General features: G+C 35.9%; 1 protein-coding gene across 4 annotated transcripts in view; it reads left to right on the top strand.

Annotated features, from left to right (window-relative positions):
• Positions 1 to 22,862, top strand: part of MYH15 (myosin heavy chain 15) — a 93,518-nt gene that overhangs the window by 57,476 nt on the left and 13,180 nt on the right. For 2 of the 4 annotated variants that reach the window (XR_007951877.1, XM_051985248.1), the window contains exons 16-20: positions 1,640 to 1,765; positions 4,491 to 4,661; positions 6,276 to 6,380; positions 9,861 to 9,956; positions 15,970 to 16,104. Coding sequence is in view for 1 of the 4 variants with exons in the window: in XM_051985248.1 (XP_051841208.1) it covers positions 1,640 to 1,765; positions 4,491 to 4,661; positions 6,276 to 6,380; positions 9,861 to 9,956; positions 15,970 to 16,104 (633 nt within the window). In the remaining 3 variants the exon portion in view is untranslated. Of the gene's footprint in view, positions 1 to 1,639; positions 1,766 to 4,490; positions 4,662 to 6,275; positions 6,381 to 9,860; positions 9,957 to 15,763; positions 15,870 to 15,969; positions 16,105 to 21,730; positions 21,789 to 22,862 lie in introns of those variants that run through there. The other 2 variants (XR_007951878.1, XR_007951879.1) reach the window with 2 other exon arrangements.

Genomic DNA, 22,862 nt, shown 5'->3' with positions numbered 1-22,862 from the left:
TGGAGCCTCAGACCTAAGATATCTTGATTCTGAGGGGCTCTCTATCCATTATGTTATGCTGATTCTCTAAAGTGGGCTACTATCTATATCAAAGCTCCTTAAACTGTGGGTCATGAACCCATATGGGATTACATAACCGAATGTGGGGGCTGTATGATTTATGATTGATTATGATTATTATCAGTAAATTTTTGACTTGTATACCTATTGTATATACTTACATAACTGGGGTGGTGTAGAAATTTCTCAGATGAAGTATCATGAGTAGAAAAAGTTTCAGAAACCCTAACCTATATTACCAGCATCTTGAAAATACATAGCTCTAAGTACAGTTCCCTTCCTACTGAATATGCCTACAGAAATAAGAACCAAAAGAGAAACATGGCCTTGGTTAGGACTATAATATGAAAAGATTCAAGGAAAAGACGTATTGTCAATGAATCCTCCTATGGAGAAAGTAAGGGACTAGCCATAAGGCTAGAATAGATCCTTTTCTATTTCTGAGCTTTAATCCTGACAATAAGAAGGTTAGGGGGAATTAATGAAATGATAATGGGTGAGAAATTGCCATATGGAGCCTTTATGTACAAGGCACTCTCTTTGATCTAGACATCATCACACCCTTAGTAAATCTGTGCTCATACATTCAGGCTAAAAATTAGCAGCTATAAGACCTTTGATCTACTGTGCTAGAGCCATTGAAAGAAGGGCAGAATCCAGCATTGTAATGGAGATTGCCAGTAGGGAATCAGCTAGAGAAAGAACAAGATAGGATTCTCTGTCTGCCACTTTGCAGTGGACAAGAGACAAAAAGAAATTGAAGTGGGGATAGGAAAGGGAAGAAAGAAAGAAGCCAAAGACAGGAAACTTCCCCAGTCTCTGTGAGGTATCTCCATTTGAATACAACTTCTGATCCAAGGACAGTGACTCCTTACTACATCAAGGACTGCTGGGTATGCACCCAAATTTCTCACAAATGAGAAGTCAAGATACATTTTCTAGGATGTTTCCACTTTTTGGAAATGATGGAAGACATCACTTTGCATTGATTCAGATCAGATATTTTGTTGGTAGAGAACAGCTCCCTCTTCAAGTCAGGAGCAATCCTCTTGGGGAAGGCATCCCCACCCCACCCCCCAAATAAATCCGACCTTAATCCCTGTCATAGGGGAGGCAACATGGTACAATGGAAAGAATATAGGCTCAAGAGTCAGAAGCCTCAGGCTTATATATCATCTTTGATGCTCACTAGATGGCATTTTCCTATCAGATGATTGTAAAATGCTGGAGTGATGAGCTATATTCCATGATAGGGAGGAAGCTTACAGTTGAATGTTACTATCCTGGGACAAAGCCCCAATTGGTCCCTCCTACTTATATGTATTCATCTATCTTCCCCAGTGCTGATTTGATTTTGCTATGAATTAATCAATTGTGGGATTCTGTGCAGTTATTTTTAGGCAGTTCTAAGGTGGTTTTCTACTTTTTCTTTCCTTCTTTTATTTTCTCCTTCCTTCCTTCCTTCTTACCTTCTTTCCTTCTTTCCTTCCTTCCTTCCTTCCTTCCTTCCTTCCTTCCTTCCTTCCTTCCTTCCTTCCTTCCTTCCTTCCTTCCTTCCTTCTTTCCTTCCTTTTTTTAGAATACAGGCCTGCTCACCTTGAAGAAAAAATGGGAGACTGATACTGCTCGCATAAAGAAAGAATTAGAAGATGCAATAGAAGAACGTCAGAGTGCTGAAGAAAAAGCTAAGAAGGCAATTACTGATGTAAGGAGAAGTTGGCTCTCCACTATTTTCCAGAGGCAGTCTTGGGTGATGGTTAAGGGACAGTATCAAATACAGGGCAACAAACTAGGGTAGTGTCTCTGCTATTCCCTTGTTTCTTAATCAGGAATAATTTGATTGGTTTCTCTATATCTAAATCTATTTGAAAAATTGATCTAATTACAGCTTTCTCTTAACTCTTTCATCAAGTAATAAGGATAATTAAATTGATCCATGTAAAAATCTTTTATGAGAAGAAAGCAAAAAAAGGTGTGCAAACCATTTGTCTTGAGGATTGATATATCTTGTATTCTAGAAACACCATAAACTTCCTGCCATTCTTTGCAAATGATTTTCAAATAGCTATTTGCCAAAAATCAGTAATGGTTTGTGTCAATCAGTGGAAAGTATTCTGCTTGCATTTAAAAAAAAAGTAACTTGTACCTCTCCTGGGAGGCAAGAGAAGTCTAGTAAAGAAAGATTTGGGAGTTTGAAAAACTTTCAGTATTTTTCTTTTGTGAAAATGTAAGTATTTCTCTTCTATTGACAATAGTACTATCTTGAAATCATGCAAAAACCTGGCACTTTCTCCCAAGAGAAAGAGGGAGAAATTCAGTGAAATTATTATTTAATGAAGGTTTGCTTCTAGATTGTTAAGAGTCCCACAAGCAGAATCATAACTAGCACAAAGCAACTGGGATGCTTTTTCTTAGAATGCCAACATCCAAAGGGTATTTCTTCCGCATGCCCTTTCCCATATCTGGGCTTCCACTGATAAGATTTTGTAACCATATTCTCTCTTTTCCATCACTCACCACCTTCTACATCCCCATTTTTCCCATAGGTTGGATGGTCAGGAATTACTGATCATGTCACAGGGGTGAGGTCTGTATATCAGGAGGATGGATTATCTTCTGTGATTCCCAAACACTTGCCTTCTCCCTCACCAACCATCACAAGAATTTTCAGTTATACCTTGATTTGATCAACAAACCTCTAAAGACTTTCACTAAATTCCCAACAGGTATCCCATTGCTTAGTCTGGAACTCTCAATAGAAAGTTTGGGATGGGGACAAGGATTGTTGCTCAGAAATTTTGAATCAAAGCAGGAGGGAAATGGGTGGTGACTTGAGAAGGCTTGAAAATGTATTTGCTATTCAAGAAAAAATAATTATCTGAATATTTGTGGAGTGTAGCTTTTCTCTGCTGAATTCTCTCTCGTCTTTCCTGTCCCTGACAAATTTATGCAGTTGCAGGTTATAAAAAGCTGAAACTCCTTCTAACACTGATATCTTATTAAGTTGTCCTTGACAATTTCAAGAATTGAAAACTGCTCCACACCCTCTGCACAAATCCATTCAGTCTCAACCAGCTCTGCATAGGGCCATCTGGAGACATCACAGGCAATCATGCTATGTCCTCTCTGTCTTTCTTGAGATCTCTCACATGGTTGGTGTTAGGCAGATGGCTTGGGACTTGACAAATAGATAAGCTTTAATTCTTAAGGGCAGTGCTCCAAGGGCCTGTTACATGAAGGATAGCTCTTAATGAAGTACAAAAGACAACACAAATGTCCGTCAGGCTAAAGTGAGGGATATGCTTTACAAATGAGTGAACTCAATTCTGATCTCCTTATAGGTACTAGGAATAAATGACCTGATGTGAGGTTATTGAAGGCTACAGTTAATAGTTTTCACTGAGTCATAAAAAAGAATTTAGGATGAATGGTAGAGTAAATTGTGACATGTTAACATAATGGAATAGACAATACAGAATAATGGAAAGAGATCTTAATTCAGAGTCTGGAAGACTTGAGTTCAAGACTTGCCTCTCATAGGATTGGTATACAAGGACAAGTCTCTCTAGCTCTTATTATTCTTGAAAAGAATCTAAGATTCTAGATTATAGAGAAGATACACGTGTGTATGTGTATTATTTTCTTAACCAAAAAAAGAAATCCATTTTTAATCCAGATTTTTCTATTCCTTCCCTAGAGTTCACTGCAAAGATGTCCATGTTGTCTTTGGCTCAATATATATAGCAGAATTTGTCATCTTCCATGTGATGCACATCTATGATCTTGTGTGATAGTGCCAATCTGGGCTGCAATGAAGCCTTGAGTTTGTTCTTTTTCCAGCTATTCCCCAAATCTAAACCAGGCATAATTTGGAGAGACGGAAAGGTGGCAGAGCCAGCAGTAATTGCAGAGAGGCTAAAAGAAAGAGAGAAAAAAAGGGGTAGTGAGGCCTACCATTCCACCAACCCTGAAAATACAACAATAGGATTATGGATTTAATAGACAGTATTTTAGAGACCATTGAGTCCAACTACCTCATTTTTATTAATATTTAAAAAGAAATTTACATAAATTTGTAAGGTCTCTGCCATTACTCTTTCCACTAAACAAACCAACCAACCAACTCAAAAGGCAAAAGCAAAACCTACATCATGCACAGTAAAATAAATTTTACATTGACAATGCACAAAAATATATATCACTATGTTTTGAGTTTATTGCCTCTCTGGCAGGAGATGAATCAATTGCTTTATTTTACATCAAAGAAAACTGAAATATAGACATGTTCATTAACTTTCCCAGGGTCATGTCACTAGTAAGAGGCTAAGGCAGGATTTAAACTCAGATCTTCCTAATTCAGTACACTTATTTACTATACCCATTGTAAGAAGAGTTGGCTGGTGGAAAATATCATATTTTTCTTAATCCAGGCAGCATTGTTGTCAGAGAATTTGAAGAAAGAACAGTATACCTGTACTCACTTGGAAAGGATAAGAACCAACATGGAACAGAGCATTATGGACTTAAAAAAAAGACTAGAAGATGCTGAACAGAGTACTCTGAAGGGGGGCAATAAGCATGTCCAGAAACTGGAATCCAAGGTATGGGTTTGACTTTGAATTGGAATTTTATTAGACAGCTGGAGATATGTTAGGACCACAAATAAGGCATAGTGCAAGTGCTTAAAGCTCAATCAAAAAAAGGAAGGAGTCTTGAATCTTAGCTCCACATTTGGCCACTTTTTGCTATTTGGACAGCTCCAATCCTTATCAGGAAATCCCTTCCCTAAACCTCAAGGAATTTTCTTTTTTGTCCCAAGTTATAGGCCCTCCTAGTCTGACCCCTATGAGAATATTTAAAGCTTACAGGATGCCTAGCCTTTTAGTTTTTCCCTCATTGTTTTCAAGCCTTTGTATTAGGTGGTTCAAAATGGTCGTGGGATAAATAGGTGGTTAAGGGGCAAGGTGGTAGAATATTATATCTTCCCACTTATTTTAGGCATTTTGTGGTAGAAATTAATAAGTAAATACATACATATGTATATGTGTGTCTACACACATATGTATGTACAAGATCATTATATATAATTGTGTAAATGTGTAAAATACTTTATGCATGTGTGTATATATATGCATACATATATTTGTATATATCAGACCATTAATATGTTACATATAATGGTTCTGTACTATAATAGCTTTATACAATATATCACAAGCATGTATGTACACATATACACATATACATACATATACAAATATATGTATAGATGTATATGTGTGAGTATTTCTATCAATCCATCTATTTATTTATGCATTAATGTCCTGGATTACAATAACATCATGGCACACATAGCATTGGATTTGGAGTGAAGATGACCTGGATTCAAATTCTGCCTTCAAAACTTTACAAGTCACTTAATTTCTCTGAGCCTCAATGACCTCAGCAGTAATATATCTCCTTCACAGTTATGAGGATTGAATGAGATGATGTCTGTATAGCATTTTGTTTACATTTTCAAAATGATTTTGAAAATCATTGGTTGTTATATGATTTGTAATATCTGCCTTATTTGAATCACACTATAAAACAAAATATTATTCAATTGCAAATCCATCTTACAAAGAGTCTTCCTTATAACAGCCTTATGAAGCAAACAGTACAGATATCCAATCTTCTTATACCTCAGTTTCTTCATCTGTAAAATGGAAATAATTGGCAAATTGTCTAGGATCACAAGGTTAAAAATATAAGAATCTGGGTCTTGTAGCTCTCTACTGCATGCTGTCTTCAACATTGTTATTGTATCAATGCTACATCTCAAATGATATTTGTAGGTATACAGACCATAAATCTAAAGTCTATGCTTTGCTTGATTATGAATTTCATTGTTTGGATCTTAGATGCCATAACTGAACAGAGGGAAATCTTAGATCTTTCTCACATCTGAATTAGATTTTGAACCCTGGGAGAGATAGGTTTATTCATGCATGGTTAATAAATGGACTTTTAACATTTCAAAAGTCCCTTTCAGCTCTGGTCCTGTCTTCAAGAAAAATAATTTTCCCAAACAGAGGGCTATATTTTTAATGACTACAATACAAAGAAATTCTACAGCATCCCTTAATTACCCCCATCCAATGATTTTTTGGACTGGCCAATGAAATACCCATTTTCCCATTAACCAATAGACTGAAGTAATGTTTTGGTTGCAGATCAGTGAACTAGAAAATAAACTAGAATGTGAAGTACGTCGAAGTTCTGAAGCCCAGAATGGAGCCCGTAAATTTGAGAGGTCCATCATGGAGCTAACCTATCAGGTACTGTGGGAAAATTGTTTGAGACAGTGAGGTAATACAGTAGATAGAATCTTGGATTTAGAGTCAGGAGGATTTGAGTTTGAATCCTCCCTCAAACATTACCCATGAGCTGTTGGGTGGTAAGTTGTCACTTAGACTCAGTTTCCTCATCTGTAAATTGGAGATAAATGAAATCATTTACTTCACAGAATTATGAGAATTTAATGAGACAGTAGTGTAAAGTATTTAGTGAACCTTAAAACACTAAATAAATATTATTGTTGTTGTTTTTGTTATGCTTTATCAGTTGCTGATCCCTCCCTTAGGAAGAAATATAATCTTTCAAATCTAAAATGGCTTTCTCTCTTCTACTGCTTTCACTCTCCATCCTTATGGGTACCACTTGTAGATACTGACTCACTCTTGCTGGTCTCCCATGCTATTAGTGGTATGGATGGCCCCCTCCCCTTTTAGAGCTCTCAGGAAACAAGACTGACTGGCAAGCCACAATTAAAAGTGAAAAGCTATTTATATACTCAAGTCATTTTTCACAGTTGGTGTCTACAGCTCCCCCAGAAAGATGACTTTCTCTGTGAAGCTGCGTGGTATAAATGAAGAGAATGGCAGGCCAGCCAAATTAGCTACAATGAGATGCTTAAGAGGAAACTGGACTGAAGTAAAGGCAATAGTCAATTCTGCTCTGCATTTTCAGGTTTCACAAAAATTCAAAGATATGGAACAGCTTAAGGATCTATGTTACAATGTATATACAATACAAGGAGACTATTTATCAGCTCAGATATTCAATGACATCTCATGGGACTTTATTAATATTGTAGATTTTATCCAAAGGTGATGTGCTGGTCGTTGTCTTTTTCCCCCCTTTGCATACAGAAAAAAATATCATACCTCCAAAGATCTCACAAGTTGACTTCAGCATCTCTAAAATAATAATACAAGTCTACAACTGCAATGCATTTAAGAAAGAAAAAATAGGCCAGAGAAAATGAAAATCATTTGGGGGGAAAAGTACACCCATACAGACCAAAAGTCCCCATCTTACTCTAGCCACATTGTACAGTACAGTTCACTTGCTAATTTCAAAGTAGAAAGGCAAAAAAAAAGTATAAAGCAGTAATTTATAGACCTTACTCAGATAAAGGATGCTTGATACGTATCTAGCTGCTACAGGCTGGAACTGGCCCATCTGGGAGTCAGGAGACCAGGCTTCTATTCTGGTCCCTGCTTCGGATTCTTTGTCTGACCTCCATGCCAACATTTCTCCACCTCTATAACAGGGAGGATGGTGTTAGTAATTGGCAGTAGATAATGTTTCTGAAGGGCTGTGATGTTTTCAGAGGGAATATGCTCAGGGAATACAAAGTATGGCCATTACTTGCACAGTTTTCCCTTCAATCCTTGTCAAGAAAGTGTAACTAATCCTGGAATCAGATATTTCTCTAGACTAAGCTAAGAATGGAAAGTGGCAGTGGTACAATTAAAAGTATTTTGGTTTAGACTTAGAGGATCTGGGTTTGAATCCCAGAATTAAAACTAATCACTTGTTTGATCTTGGGCAGGCTGCTTAATATCTATTAGTTTCCTCAGCTATAAAAAAGGAGTTTGGTTTTAAAAAAGGGTGGGGGAAGCAGTAAGGCTCCCTTCCAATTTGCTTAACTCTGATCCTTCTATAAGATACTAGGAAGTACCTAATGGTTCATGTAGCCAGCTAAGCTCTTCAAAAACTTGAAGGAGGAGTTTGTTGTTTGCCTTGTTGTGCTGATATGCTTCTGAGAATGATGAAGCAACTGTTTTCTTAACTCATGTGTATGCCACTGAAGAAGAATTGGGTTCCTTATTAAATAAGATGATTGTATTTTCCCATTCATTGTTCTTGTTTCTGCCTATGAGAAACTTTACTACTGAAAAAATACCAAAGACATACAATTTCCTCCATTTTTCAGTCTTTTAAATAATGATTTCTTATTTACTTGTTTACAATCTTTGTTTTTATATGCAAGGATAGCTTAGTCCAGAAGCATGTGGAATCAGCTTTTTTTAACTTACAAGAGCTGGTTATTAATTTTTTAGTGTGATTATTAATTTATTTAGTAAAAATTAGTTAAATTTTCACCTCTGAAATCATTAAATGTTATAAAACTTAGCTTGATTTATTGATATCAGTTAAACTTAGAGGTGTTTTGTGGGGTTTTTTTCCTTTACTGATACCAACACCCCCGGTAGTATCTTTTTACTATTATATAATATTGAATAGTAATGACTATTCAGTTCATAGCCCAAGTCTTCATTTCTTGCTAGATAATAGCCAGAGATACATAAATCTAGTTAGCAAAAGCATTTAATTAAGACATACAACAACACAGAAAAAATAGGAACAGAATCAGATAATAGAACATTTTCTGCACCTATACACAACTAGATATAATCTCTTATGCTTTATAGGTCCAGTTTTTAAAAATGTGGTGAATAGTGAGTAATTCAGTCTATGTAGACTACAAAGTCTATGTTAAGGAGTAGTGAGAAGTAAAATTAAATGAATAGAGTTAGAGTACATCATGGCAAACCTTGAGAAGCAAGCAGAGGAGTTTGAACTTGGTCAAGTAGGCAATGGGGAGCCACTGTAGGTTAAAGGATGAGAACTGAAATGACCAAGAAAAGTTTTCAGGGAGATAAGTCTAGCCTCAGTGAAGAATTATTGGAGGGAAGAGTAAATAGATGTGGGGAAAACTACAAACAGAATGTTTATAACTATCACTGAACTCAGGAAAGTAGAGCAGGAATGTTGGTTTGGGAAATGACGTAAATAACTCTCAACTCAACATAACCAAAACTGAAATCAAAGTATCCATACAGTATACAGTATACAACTATACAGTTGGCAACATGGATATGTAGCATAAGTAGAAAGTCAGGACTATTGATAAAGATTTAAGAATTTTAATATGATAGATTTAGAGCTAGAAGGGACTCTGAAGATCATCTACTCCAACCCTTCCATTTAACAGAAAAAAAAGAAAAAAAAAAAAAACTAAACCCAGAAAGATTAAATGATTTGGCTGGAAGAAAGATGGATTTGAATCCTAGTCCTTTAGCTTCCAATCTAACAATCTTTTTCTGAATTATTTGCTAAGATATGTTTAGTTGAATCAGTAAGAAAAAAAGAGAGACAAAGATGAACAGAGACAAAGAGACAGAAAGAAATTGGGACAAAGACAGAAAGAAATAGAGATAATGAGACAGAGAAAGAGAGACAAGGACAGAGACAGAGAGAGATCATATAAGAATTTGAAGAATTAAAAATGCTTATTTTGTGCATCAGAGCAACAGAAATTATTCAGTTGAATAAATGATTAACTCATTAACAAAAATGTTTAAGAAGAAGTAATTGCACTGTTTACTCATAATGTAAAGGTTTTCCCAACCTCATGGGTCTGCTAGTCCTGCCTAAATTATCTTCATTTATGTCCTCTTGTCTTTCAGGCAGAGGAAGATAAAAAAAATCTAAATAAAATGCAGACTCTGATAGATAAACTGCAGTTAAAAGTGAAAAGTTACAAACACCAAGTAGAAGCTGTGGTAAGTACTGGGGCAATCACTCTTTCTAATCAAACTTAACTGTTTTGTGACTATTCCCATGCAGTTGTCACCTGGAAAATTAATGTAATGATCTAATCTTTAATAAAGTGTTTATAAAATGATGACAAGTCCACATACCTTTGAAGGGGTGACATATTAGCTGAGGACTCTTAGAGATAGCACTGTCTCAAAGAAAAGTAATCTATCATGGCGGGTGTGTAAGTTTTATGCAAGCTAGCTAAAACATTTTGGGGTGGGAGGGCCTTAGATATAATTATAAGTTGCAAGAAACATACTGTTTTACTTGCATAGACTTAAAGAATCTCATAGTTGGAAGGACCTCAGAAATCATGTAGTTCAACTTGTCCTTATTTCAAAGTACCTTCTGTAACATGCCCAAGTGGTCATTCAGTCTTTTCTTTAAGAACTCTTCAGGCAGGAAAGCTATCATCTTTTGAGGAAGCCCATCCCCTTGTTAGGATGTTAGGATGTTAAACCTGAATCTGCCTGTCTATAGTTTATATGTATTGTTTCTTATTCTTGTTCATGTACTTTTCATTTGATTTCTTGAACTATAGCACTGGTAAACCTTGGGATTTAAATGGAACTATTTGACTATACCTTAAACCCAAATCACTCAGGCTGTCACTGACTGGCCAATAATAGGTTCTAATCCAAGCCTCACTTGGTCATTGTTTGGGTATTGTTGGCTCTTGAGTGCTCTTAGCCATTGTTTCTGTTCTGGCCAGAAATTCTGCATGTCTTTGTGAAGTCAAACTAGGACATCTTTTGCCTCAATTGTTACCTATCCTTTAATCACTGAATGGATATTGCCTCATACAAACTGAGAACTGGGAAGGGCCTTAGCTTAAAAAGGGCAAGTATCTCCCACTGCATTCAGGGTCATCACGCATCTTCTTTATGTATATCTTGCCACTGAACTCTGATGACTCTGGAGCAGGAATGAGGCTGATGACTTTGCACAGCTCTGTCTCACCTAAATCCACTTGTAAATCAAATATCACTCTCCTGATGTCATTGGTGCTCTTAAGAGAACAAAGGATTAACAACAACTCTGGTATCAAGTGACACAACTCTAATCCAGATAACAGCCCTTTAAATACTTGCTGTCTTATTCGATCTGCATTTCTTCTTCCCACAGTCGAATGTCCCCAATTTTCTTCATCCTAGTCTCCTATGTCATGTTCTCTAGAGTTATTACTATTCTGATTATATTCTGGTAGGATTTTTTCTCTTGTCATTTCCTTCCTAAAATATGGCAACCAGAATTAAACATATTACTTTCTATATAGTCTAACCAAGGCAGAGAATAACAGAAATTTTCCTGCCCTCTTCGTGAGCCCTCTGCCTCTCAATGCATTCCACAATAGCATTACATTTCTAAACTCTGTTGTCCCATTTTCAAGCTTATGGTCCACTAAAAACCCTGGATCTTTTTCACAGGGGCTGTCTCTGGATATATTTCCTCCATCCTTTAGTTATAAAATTGATTTAAAATATACATAGAAAAATATGTTCATCGCTGTTAAATTTTATTTAATTTAATCTAACACATGGTTGCATCTATAAAGCTTTTTCTGGGTCCTGACTCTATTATTCAAAGTTTTGGTAATCTTTCTCAGTTTGAAATCATGTACAAATATATTAAAAGTATTTCATACAGAATATTGGTGAAAATGTTAAATGATGCAGCACCAAGAACAAGCTCTGGGGCACTCCTCTAGAGACTTCAAGTTATCAATAACATTTTTTAAGATCTGAACATTCACTTACATCCACCTTCCTGTAGCCAGATGACAGCAGATAGAGATGGGTCTTGAAAAAGGAAGACCTGAGTTCAAATGTTGCTTCAGACAATTACTAGTTGGGTGACCCTGAGTAAATCAGATAATCTCTTTCTGCTTTGAGTTTCATCTGCAAAATGGAGATAATAAACCTCAGAGCATCTGGCTCTCCCCCTCCAGGAGTGTTGTGAGAATCAAATGAAATATTTGTAAAGTATCTGGTACATAATGGATACTTAATAGGTACTTACTTCCCATGTATGCACAAGAAGGACAACTTCAGAGTTTGCCAAATGTTTTGCTGAAATCTGTTTGTTTACAGAATTCTCCTGATTTATATTGTCCAAAGTGTTGGGGGGAGGGAATAGAGAAAATTAGGTTAATTTGTCATAATCTGTTTTGCTTCCCTTTCTAAGTGTTCATAAATTATCCCTTAAGTGTTGTATTATAGCATTTTTCTAAGAAAAGAAGTCAAGATCTCTGGCCTACCATTTGCAGATTCTACAATCTTCCTTTTAAAAAAGACTGAGCAGGGCATTTGCCCTTCTCCAGTCCCAGAGCACCTCTTCCATTATCAAAGATCTTTCAAAAATTACTAACTGCAGCTAATCAGTCATATCTGCAGTTCTTTCAGTGCAGTTCTTTCATAACTGTAGTTCTATCCCTGGGATAGAGTTCATTCAGGTCTGGTGATGGGAACTTACTGATGATGATATCATCCCTTATCTTTAATTTCTACTCCTTGCTTAAGACTTTTGTTCTTTTGTTCCAGGCCAAGATTATTTTCCTCCAAAAAGAAACCAAAGAGTGATTTGCCTCTTAATCTTTATTATACCAGGCTTGGCTGATCTACTGGGGGAATTTTCTGTTTCTCCTTCTCTTTTCAGTTTGAATCATCCTTGATTAGGGTTGCAAGGCTGGAGGTCCTTTAAGGGATATTCCAGTCCTGGCCAGGTGCTCATCACTCCTACATTTGCATGGTTCAGAAACCCAGATCCCACTGTCAGACACCATCTTCTTAGCCAGCTGTTCATTTCTCAAATCTAGTTTTCGCTTCTGAATTCCATACCTTCAATTAGTGGTAGTGATTGAAAACCTCAGAAGCACAGCTGGTGTTTTGTTTGGTTTCCAGTGTTTTGCCTGGAACTTCATAATCTTTAGCAATGCTCTTTAGGTGCCTCCTTTTGGGGATATTATTTGTCCCCACATGGGTCTTAAGTAGTCAGTATTTTAACAGTTGTGGAAATGTGCTCCTAGAAGCTGGCAAACCTCTCTGTTATATAATAATAGCTGACATTTTCTATAGGGATTTAAGGCTTTCAAAGCAATTTACAAGTACTATTACCTTTTATCCTCACAACAACCTTAGGAGGTAGTATTATTACCTTTATTCAGATGAGGAAACTGAGACAGACAGAGGTCAAGTGACTTGCTTGGCATCTTATAGCTAGTAAGTATCTGAAGCTGAATTTGAACTCAGGACTTACCCCTTTCAGGTCTAGCATTCTATCCATTGTGCCCCCTATCTGTGTATGTCAGACCAATAATTAACTGCTTTGAGTGTTATCATCTGGTACCATTACTTATCTCTTCTTCTGATTATTGTTGGATGATCTTTCATTTGATAGCATTTTATCCATAACATCATTCCTTGGATTGTAAGAGCATCCTCTCTCCAGGAAGAATTCTATATCCATTACTAGGTATTTCATTCTCTTTATTTTCTCTCTTCTTTGTGTTTCCTTCTAACTTTTAACTTCCTGATACAGATGAGATTTCTCTCCTCTTTCATTCTTTCAAAGAACTTACTTTTCCCCGTTAACCTGAAGAGAAAAAAAAAAAAAATGTGTTCTTGCAACCCTTTCAGTTTTTCTTCTGATGGAGATTAATTCACATTTTATGTCTACCTAAGTCTTACCTGCCACAGGCAGAAAAAGACACACCAAGCTTTCCACAGGTCATCATAAAATTCCCTTTGCTATCCTCCATAGTTGCTTCAACCAAATTCATCAGTCTTGTCTTCTTTTAAGTGACTCTCTTGGCTAATCATTACAACTAACTTCTAAATAAAAAAATACTTTTTAACTTTATGCAGTTGACAGAAAGTCTAGCAATCAGGGAAAGAAAAGAAGATAAATGGAGATTAATTACAAGGAAATAGAGGAAAATAGGCCAGTAAAATATAGATCTACAGAACATAGATCAACCTCAAGATATCTCAAGAAGATATAAGATTATAGAACAATAAACTACACCAATCACAAAGACATACAGGAAAATTGATCATTAAAATATAGATCTATAGAATATAATCAAACACAAAGAGATATATGGAATATAGAAGTATAGAATATAGATCAAATGTATAGAATAGAAATCTATAGAATTTATAGATCAATCTCAAGGAGTTATAGGAAAAATAGATGTGTATAATATAGATCAAACACAAGATCTCAAGGAGTTATAGGAAAAATAGATCTATATAATATAGATCAAACACAAGATGTAGAAAAATCTTTCAATAAAATATGGATCTAGACAATATAGACCATACCCAAGGAAATATAGAAAAGTATATCAATAGAATACAGATATATAGAATATAGATCAATCACAAGAAGATACAGAAAAATTGATCAATAGAATATAGATCAATTAAAGAAGATATAGGCATAGAGGAGTTAATAAGAATCACATTAAACAGCTGGATTTTATCTATGTCTAGATCTTGAATGCCTGTGTCTGCTAAATAAGTAAAACATTCCTCATTGTTTCCCCCTCCCTTTCCCATTCTTGGGAGGACAGAGAATATGATCTATTCTGTTCCCCATTCTGTTTTCTGCTGCAGGATGCTCTAAACTTCTTATTTAAGTTTTCCTTTTCTAGTCATCAATACAATCAGCTCAGCTGCTTTTAATTTTTTGTCATCCCATTCTTGCTACACCCTAAAAGTCATAGAAGTAAATAGGAAACCAAATCACAAATGGAAATCTAATAATCTTTTTAATCAAATATATCTTTGTTTCCTCTTGATGCTAAAGTTTCCTTTTCTGACCATCAAGCACCAGTCACTGAGTTTAGGGATAGGAGGGATAGATAAGACTGTATTTAGCAAACACAAACTTGGGTGACACAAGTATATTCAAAAACACAATCCAAATTAAAATAGAGTTATTTAATGGGAGCTTCTCCCTTTTGTTTTACATTCTCACTGATCTCCAGAGGTCTCCCTATACTTTGCTGGCTGCTATGCTTTCTGTCAATCACATAAAATTGGATGTATTCCGTGTATAATTATGCTCTAAGGTTTCTGGGAAAGTTTTACCACACCTGATTTGTGCAAAGTTTATGTTCTGTTGCAATGATTCTCAAGTTTTTTGGTCTCAGAACCCTTTTGTACCCTTAAAAATTAATGAGAAACCCCTCTCCAAGAGCTTTTGTTTATGTGGATCATATATTACCATATTTACCATTTTAGAAATTTACCACATTAGAATTTACCAAATTCGAAATTAAAACCTGTTAGTAGTAGTATAAAAATATTTTTGACTTCTGAAGACATTTTAAGAATCCCTGCTCTAACATTAAGAACCATATTAGAGTCAGAAAATCAGAATTTGAATCTCTGGTTCTTATCTGTATAATATTAGACAAAGCACTTAAATTTATTGGGTTAATTCAGTTCCCTACTGGACCTAAGTTTCCTCATCTTTAAAATGAGGGAATTGGACTAAATGATTTCTGTTGTTCAATCATGTCCAATTCCTCATGATCCCATTTGGGGTTTTCTTGGCAAAAGTATTGAAGTGATTTGCCATTTTCTTCTTCAGCTCATTTTACAAATGAGGAAACTGAGGCAAACAGAATTGACTTTGAGTCCAGATTTGAACTCAGATCTTCCTGATTCTAGGCCCAGTTTTCCACCTACTGTTGCCCAAATAATCTTGAAGTTCTGTTATCAGAATTTTAGAAAGGATATTTTAAAGCCTGTTTTGTTTATAGCTTGAACTCCTGGTGCGTTGAAAACTGAATTCCTGCATATGTAACTGAAATGTCACAGGCTTAGCTCAGAACTCAGGAGTTGCAATCTTGTTACAGACTTCTCAAGGTTTGTTTGTTTGTTTTTGTTTTTGTTTTTTACAATGTGGCCATAGCAGGAAAGTACCAGACTACCTGAGCTCTTGTGGCTTCTTCTTGTTTATTGACAGGAAGCACAAGCCAATCAATATCTGTACCAGTTTAAGACCCAACAGTGTGAGCTGGACAATGCGAAGGAAAGAGCAGAAGCGGCCGAAACACAGATCAAAAAACTAAGGGTTAAAACGAGAGAGATTGAGAAAAAGGTACGTCACATACATAAAAGTAACCATTTCACTAGATGTATTCTGCACTCTATGTATCTTATGAAAACTTAAAAAAAAACCTATCTCTTCTCTCTCTTCTCTTCCCTCCTTTCTTTTTCTCCTTCACTCTCTCCTTTTCTCCTCCTCTTTCTATTTCCCTTCCTTCTATCTTCCCTCCTTTCCTTCTTCTCTCCTTTCCTTTCTTCCTTTCTTTTTCCTCCCTTCCCTTATTCTTTCTCTTTCTTTTCCTCTCTCACTTGCTCTTCCTCTCCCTCTCCTCATCTCTTTCCCCTATGTATAAACATACATACAATCACACATATGAATAGATGTATATATATATATAATGTATATATATATATATATATACAAAACATAAATATGTATACACAGATATGTGCATTTATATAATGCTTAAAGGTTTGTAAAATGCTTTCTTTATTACAATCTTGTGAGGTAAGTAGAGCTTCATTATCCCCATTTTATATAAAAAAGTGAGAGCTGAGATGACTTATTTGTGGTTACATAGTTAATGAGGTTCTGATCTGGGTTGCAAACCCAAGTGTACTAATTCTAGATCCAGAGTTCTATTTTTCTACATTGCTGCCTCTTCTTTGGATGAAAAAAGGCCCAGACCACTTCTATAGGGACACACTTTTTTATTTTTATTATCTTTCTGACATGCCTAATTTTTTTCAGGATTCATTGCTGTATGGTGGGCCTAGGCTAATCTATGTCAAATGACAATCAACAGCTCTGCAATAAAAGTTGATTGACATGCATTAGAAGAAGTGATTCACTTAGAATGTCAAACAGATTTAATTGTACTTTTAAAATAAAACATTGTTGTCAAAAGGTCACAAAACATGAATACCGTCAGTGTAAGTATTCGCATGGGGTTCCACATGGTCTTGCATCTGGGTCTTGTCTCATTCTCTTGGCCCATCTACCCCACTGAGGGAACCTAGGAAATTGTAGCAAGATGGGCCCATTTTGCTGGAACAGATTTTTCACTTGCAAATACACCATTCTAATAAAAGATGATTAAGAAAAGCAGAGAAAATGGAGATTCATTAGTTCTATGGATGTGTTTCACTCCCCTGAGTTATTTATAGTTCTAACTGGGAGGATTCTGCTGGTAGAGGACTCCTCTTTTTCACAATTACTCTCTTGATTGAAAACAAGAATGGGGAAGGGAAGGTCATTTTTTGGTCCTCTTCATTCCTCTGCTGATCTTTTTGAGGGTCCCCCATAATGTGACCAACTTATCTGCCAGTTTTTCAGGCAAGAAGAAGATGCATCTCTGACACTTTGCCACTTCTCTATGCCATCTCTTTTTGTGTAAGATGAAGGCCAAATCCTTCAGTATTTTCTTTTTCCCAGGGAATCATCACCTAGTGGATTTTCCCTCTTTGTCTTTTTTTCTTGTCTTCCTGCAGTCTCTTCCAGTTGCCTTTCCAGTATTTTGACAGCCATACAATGTGGATAGATGATCATTCAGAAAGGGAAAAGGAAAAGATTCCAATACCCAATAATAATAATAGCACATACACAGTGTTTTAAAATTTGCAAAGTGTTTTTACTAAGGAGTGACACATTCATTATTTTAATAAATTGGAAGATAGGGAGACAATGCTTTAGGGGGACATTAAGATTAGAAGACTAGAGTTTTATTCCTAACTGCCCCTAAATTATTAAGGTGAAATCTTCCCAACTCTGGGAAGTTTTATACTTGTTTATACTTGCAAGATAAGGGTAATGATTTTTATCTTGGGGCAGTGGATAGAGTACAAGGCCTAGAGACATGAAGACTCATCTTTCTGAGTTCAAATCTGTCCTTAGACACTTACTAGCTGTGTGACTCTTCACCTTGTTTCCCTCAGTTTTCTCATCTGTAAAATGAACTGGACAAGGAAATGGCAACCTACTCCAGTAACTAACTTTACCAAGAAAATCCCAAATGGGGTCATGAAGAGTGAGACATTACTAAAATGAATGAACAACAACAATATTTACCTTTCCATCAGAAAGAGGCAAAGAGCAGAGAAAAGAACATTGGATCAGTAATCATGAATCCTATCTCTACTTGCTAACTGGCTAACTAGTAAATCACTTAACCAGTTGGGACCTTTGTTAACTCATCTGTAAAATGGAGGATTCAAATAAGTAATATTTGAGATCATTTACAACTTGACTATTATTTTATCTGACTTTTGAAGAAGTTATAAAGAGAATTAAAAAAAATTTAAAAGGTCCACCACTATATTTACACTGCCATAGATTCAATACAGATATAAGTAGGAGTAGGAGGGAAACATGACTACCCAGCCTACCAATTTCTTAATGAAAAAGAAAATGAGGCAATAAAATTCTCCAACCTTTTTGCTCTGTCTCCTGAACAAAATAAAGACAATGATCTCTAGAGTTTTCCTTTTGGGGATATTGCTATCCCCTTTCTTTAAGGCTCTTGTTTTTGGTCTCTGTCATAGCACTAGAAAGAAACCATAAAAGAATGTCAAAGATGACATATTAAAGTGATTTTTCTCTTCTATAGGTCAAAAATTGTTACAGGAAGTCAGGGGCCCCTTCAAGACTCCCCACCTGAGCTGGGCAGATGCCTGCTGATCTGTAAGAGCTTTAAGTAGAGTGATGTCACAGGACTCAAGGATTCTGAGCTAGAGGGGGCACCTGGTATCATCAAGCATAATCTCCTTGTTTCTTAAGTGAAGAAACAAATCCACCTGATCTTGCCCCCAAGTTCACAACAATTAGCACTCAAGAGAGTAGAGAATTAAAACCTAGGTTTTTTGAATTCAAGTTGAGTGACTTTTCTGACATCAGATTTCTCTTGATAATTTAAATGAAGTTGCCTTGATGAAGAGGCCCCTGATGGAAGGAATGGCTATATATTGTTGACAAGGCCAAAAAATGACTCAGAAAAAAAAAAAAAAAAAACACTTGAGAAAAGATTTGCCTTTTTTTTTCCTTTAAAAAAAGGAGGTTTGGAAGTCAATTGGGGTTAAGTGACTTGCCCAAGAGTTAAATAGCTAATAAGTTTTAGAGGCTGGATTTGAACTCAGGTCCTCTTAACTCCAGGACTAGTACTATATCCACTGTGCTAAGTAACAGGATTACCTTTTCTTAAGAGTTTACTAACACATTCCTCTCTTTTGCTGTTGTTGCATATTACATTGAATTTGATGAGTATTCCAACATTTCAGAATATACTCAATTCAAAAGTCAGTGTAAACATAGTCTTGTATTTACAGATACTGTAAAATGCATGTTTTCCCTAGGAAAAATTTCAAATGAAAAGAAAATACTGCTACTAAAAAGGAATTTACAAAAAAATAACAATTTTAGTGTTTTTTATCTTCAAACCATAGGAAGCATTTTAATGCAGTGGAAAGAACCATAGCTCTGCAGCCAGAAGATCTTAGTTCAAATGGCACCACCTTCCTATAAGATGTAGGCAAGTCATTTTATTTCTGTTTTTCTGTTTCCTTACCTACAAAAAAAAAAGCATTTTGATCTTTATAACCTCTGGATTCTAGCTTTAAATCTATTATCTTATGTTATAGTTGCAGTCTGAATTATTTAAAGACTTAAGTTCTTGACTGTAACATGAGAATTCAGATTTCTTCACTTGTGGGTCTTTAAAAAGGCTGATAGATGAAAAAGGCTTTTCAAGCAACTTTAGAATTAGGAAAAAATATATCATGGATTTGAATTTTGGAGTCTCAGTTCAGTGACTGCCCAGAAGACTAACACAATGCATAGATTTGTGTCTGAGGATCCTTGGAGAAGCTGTCTTAGGAAAAGATATTGGAGAGATGTAAATGACTGGCCCTACCTAAGAAAGGGGTATAAATAAATTTAATACAATTATCAAACATAGTCCAAAGATACACGCTCAAAATCCTGGTGAGCTCCAAGCCCACTCTTCTGCCTCCATTTTCCCCATAGAGATGATTCCTGAATAGAGGCACAACCTTTGTGGAATAGAAAATATGCCAGATCTGAGGGGGTGGGTCCTCCCTTACTGGATTCTTTTTATATGCTTGAGGAGGTGTCCAAGGTAATTACACTAGTACAAAGTCTTTTGTGCGTGAAGCAAAGAAACAGTTGTGTGTTAACTGCCTACCTAGCAACACTATCCAATAATAGGCCCCATGTGTCTTGTAAATCCTAATTGCTACATCTCTCATTGCATCCAAAGATATCTCTAGCCATCCTGATCTATATCTTGTCACCAGACCCAGATGGCTCCAGAGAAAAAAGTGGGGCTGGTGACTTTGCACAACCCTCCCTCACTTACATGTAATTTATCATCTTCCTGATGCCACATTCATCTTCAAGAATGAAGGACAAACAATTTCTAAGTAGTAGGAGCTGTCCAACTCGGGTACCAACTGGTCAGTTCCAGTTTGGCGATAGTTTTTCCTTCTTTCTTTTTCTCCCTCTCTCCTTCCTTCCCTTCTCTTCCCTACCTTCCCCTCTTCTCCCCTTCTCTTCCCTTTCCTTCTCTTCCCCTTTTTTCCTCTCCTCTCCCCTCCCCTTCCCTTCCCTTTCCTTTCTTCTTTTTCTTCCTCCATTCCTCTTCTCCTTCTGTTCACATAGGGCATAATACCCTTATCTGTAGGTACTATGCTCCAAGAAATATAAATTCTGATTGCTGAATTCTTACAAGATATCTTTTTTATTAAAGCTTTTTATTTTCAAAACATATGCATGGATAATTTTCAACATTCACCCTTGCAAAACTTTGTGTTCCAAATTTTTTATCTCCCTTCCTCCCACCCCCTCTCCTAGAAGGCAAATAATCCAATACATGTCAAATATGTGCAATTCTTCTATACATATTTCCACAATTATCATCCTTCACAAGAAATATCAAATCAAAAAGGAAAAAAGATGAGAAGAAATGCAAGGCAACAACAACAAAAAAGTGAAAATTCTATATTGTGATCCACACTCAGTTTCCACAGTATTCTCTATGGAAGCGGATGGCTCTCTCCATCACAAGACCATTGGAACTGGCCTGAATCATCTCATTGTTGAAAAGAGCCAGGTTCATCAGAATCAATCATCATATAATCTTACTGTTGCCATGTACAATGATCTGGTTCTGCTTATTTCACTTAGCATCAGTTTCATGTAAGTCTCTCCATTTCTCTCTGAAATCATCCTGCTTGTCATTTCTTATAATATTCCATAGCAGTTCATATGCCATAACTTATTCAACCATTCTTCAATTGATGGACATCCACCCAGTTTCTTGCCACTACAAAGAGGGCTGCCACAAACATTTTTGCACATGTGGTTCCCTTTCCCTCCTCAATAGTGATTTAGAGAACTTTTTCATATGACTAGAAATAATTTCAATTTCTTCATCTGAAAATTGATTGTTCATATACTTTGACCATTTTATCAATTGGAGAATGGCTTGATTTCTTATAAATTTGATTCAATTCTCTATATATTTTAGAAATGCGACTTTTATCAGAACCTTTGAATTTAAATGTTTTCCAATTTTTTGATTCCCTTCTAATTTTGTCTGCATTAGTTTTGTTTGTACAAAAACTTTTTAACTTAATATAATCAAAATTATCTATTTTGTATTCAGTAATGTATTCCAGTTCTTCTTTGGCCACAAATTCCTTCCTACTCCACAGATATGAGAGGTAAACTATTCTTTATTCTTCTAATTTGCTTATAATATTACTCTTTATGTTTAAATGATGAACCCATTTTGATCTTATCTTGGTATATGATGTTAGATGTGGATCAATGCCTAGTTTCTGCCCTATTAGTATCCAATTTTCCCAGCAGTTTTTGTCAAATAGTGAGTTCTTATCCTCAAAGCTGGGGTCTTTGGGTTCGTCAAACACTAGATTACTATAGTAATTGGCTATTTTTGCCCTATAAATCTAATATAGTCTACTGATTGACTATTCTGTTTCTTAGCCAGTATGAAATGGTTTTGATGATCACTGCTTTATAATATAGTTTTAGGTCTACTACAGCTAAGCCACCATCATTTGCATTTTTTTCATTAATTCCTTTGAAATTCTTGACCTTTTGTTCTTCCTGATGAACTTAGTTATTATTTTTTCTAGCTCTGTAAAATAATTTTTGGGGAGTTTGATTGGTATGGAACTAAAAAGTAGATTAATTTAGGTAGTATTGTCATTTTTATTATATAGCTCGGCCTACCTATGAGCATTTGATATTTTCCCAAGAGATTAGATCCGACTTTTATTTGTGTAGAAAGCATTTTATAATTCTATTCATATAGTTTCTTACTTTGTCTTCTCACAAGATATCTTTGTCTTTGTGGATTTGATTTCTTTCTTAAGATCATATTTTAAACCCAAATCACTCTGACTTTCATTGATTAGGCAACAATAACTCCCAGGAAAGCTTTACTTAGTTATCATTTGGCAAAGATTGAGTGTGAATGGCAATTTTTTTGGTTTTGGCCAAAAACCATGAGTCTTCTCTCCTAGATGGATTTTTTTTCAACTTGATAACAGATCATTCTTTACCTCATTTCTTGCCTAACTGTAATCAATGACTGGGCATTATCTCAGGCAAACTGAAACCTGGAAAAGACCTTAACTTAAAAAGCTCAAAGTTTCCCGCTACATATGAGCCCACATCCAGTCATCCTGAATCTCCATATCTGGTCACTGGACCCAGACGATTCTGGAGGAGAGGGTGAAGGTCCTAACTTTCACAGGTCTGCTTCACTTAAA

Source organism: Antechinus flavipes, chromosome 3 (assembly GCF_016432865.1).
Source record: "Antechinus flavipes isolate AdamAnt ecotype Samford, QLD, Australia chromosome 3, AdamAnt_v2, whole genome shotgun sequence".
NCBI lineage: Eukaryota > Metazoa > Chordata > Mammalia > Dasyuromorphia > Dasyuridae > Antechinus > Antechinus flavipes.
This window is presented reverse-complemented; position numbering and strand designations above follow the sequence as displayed.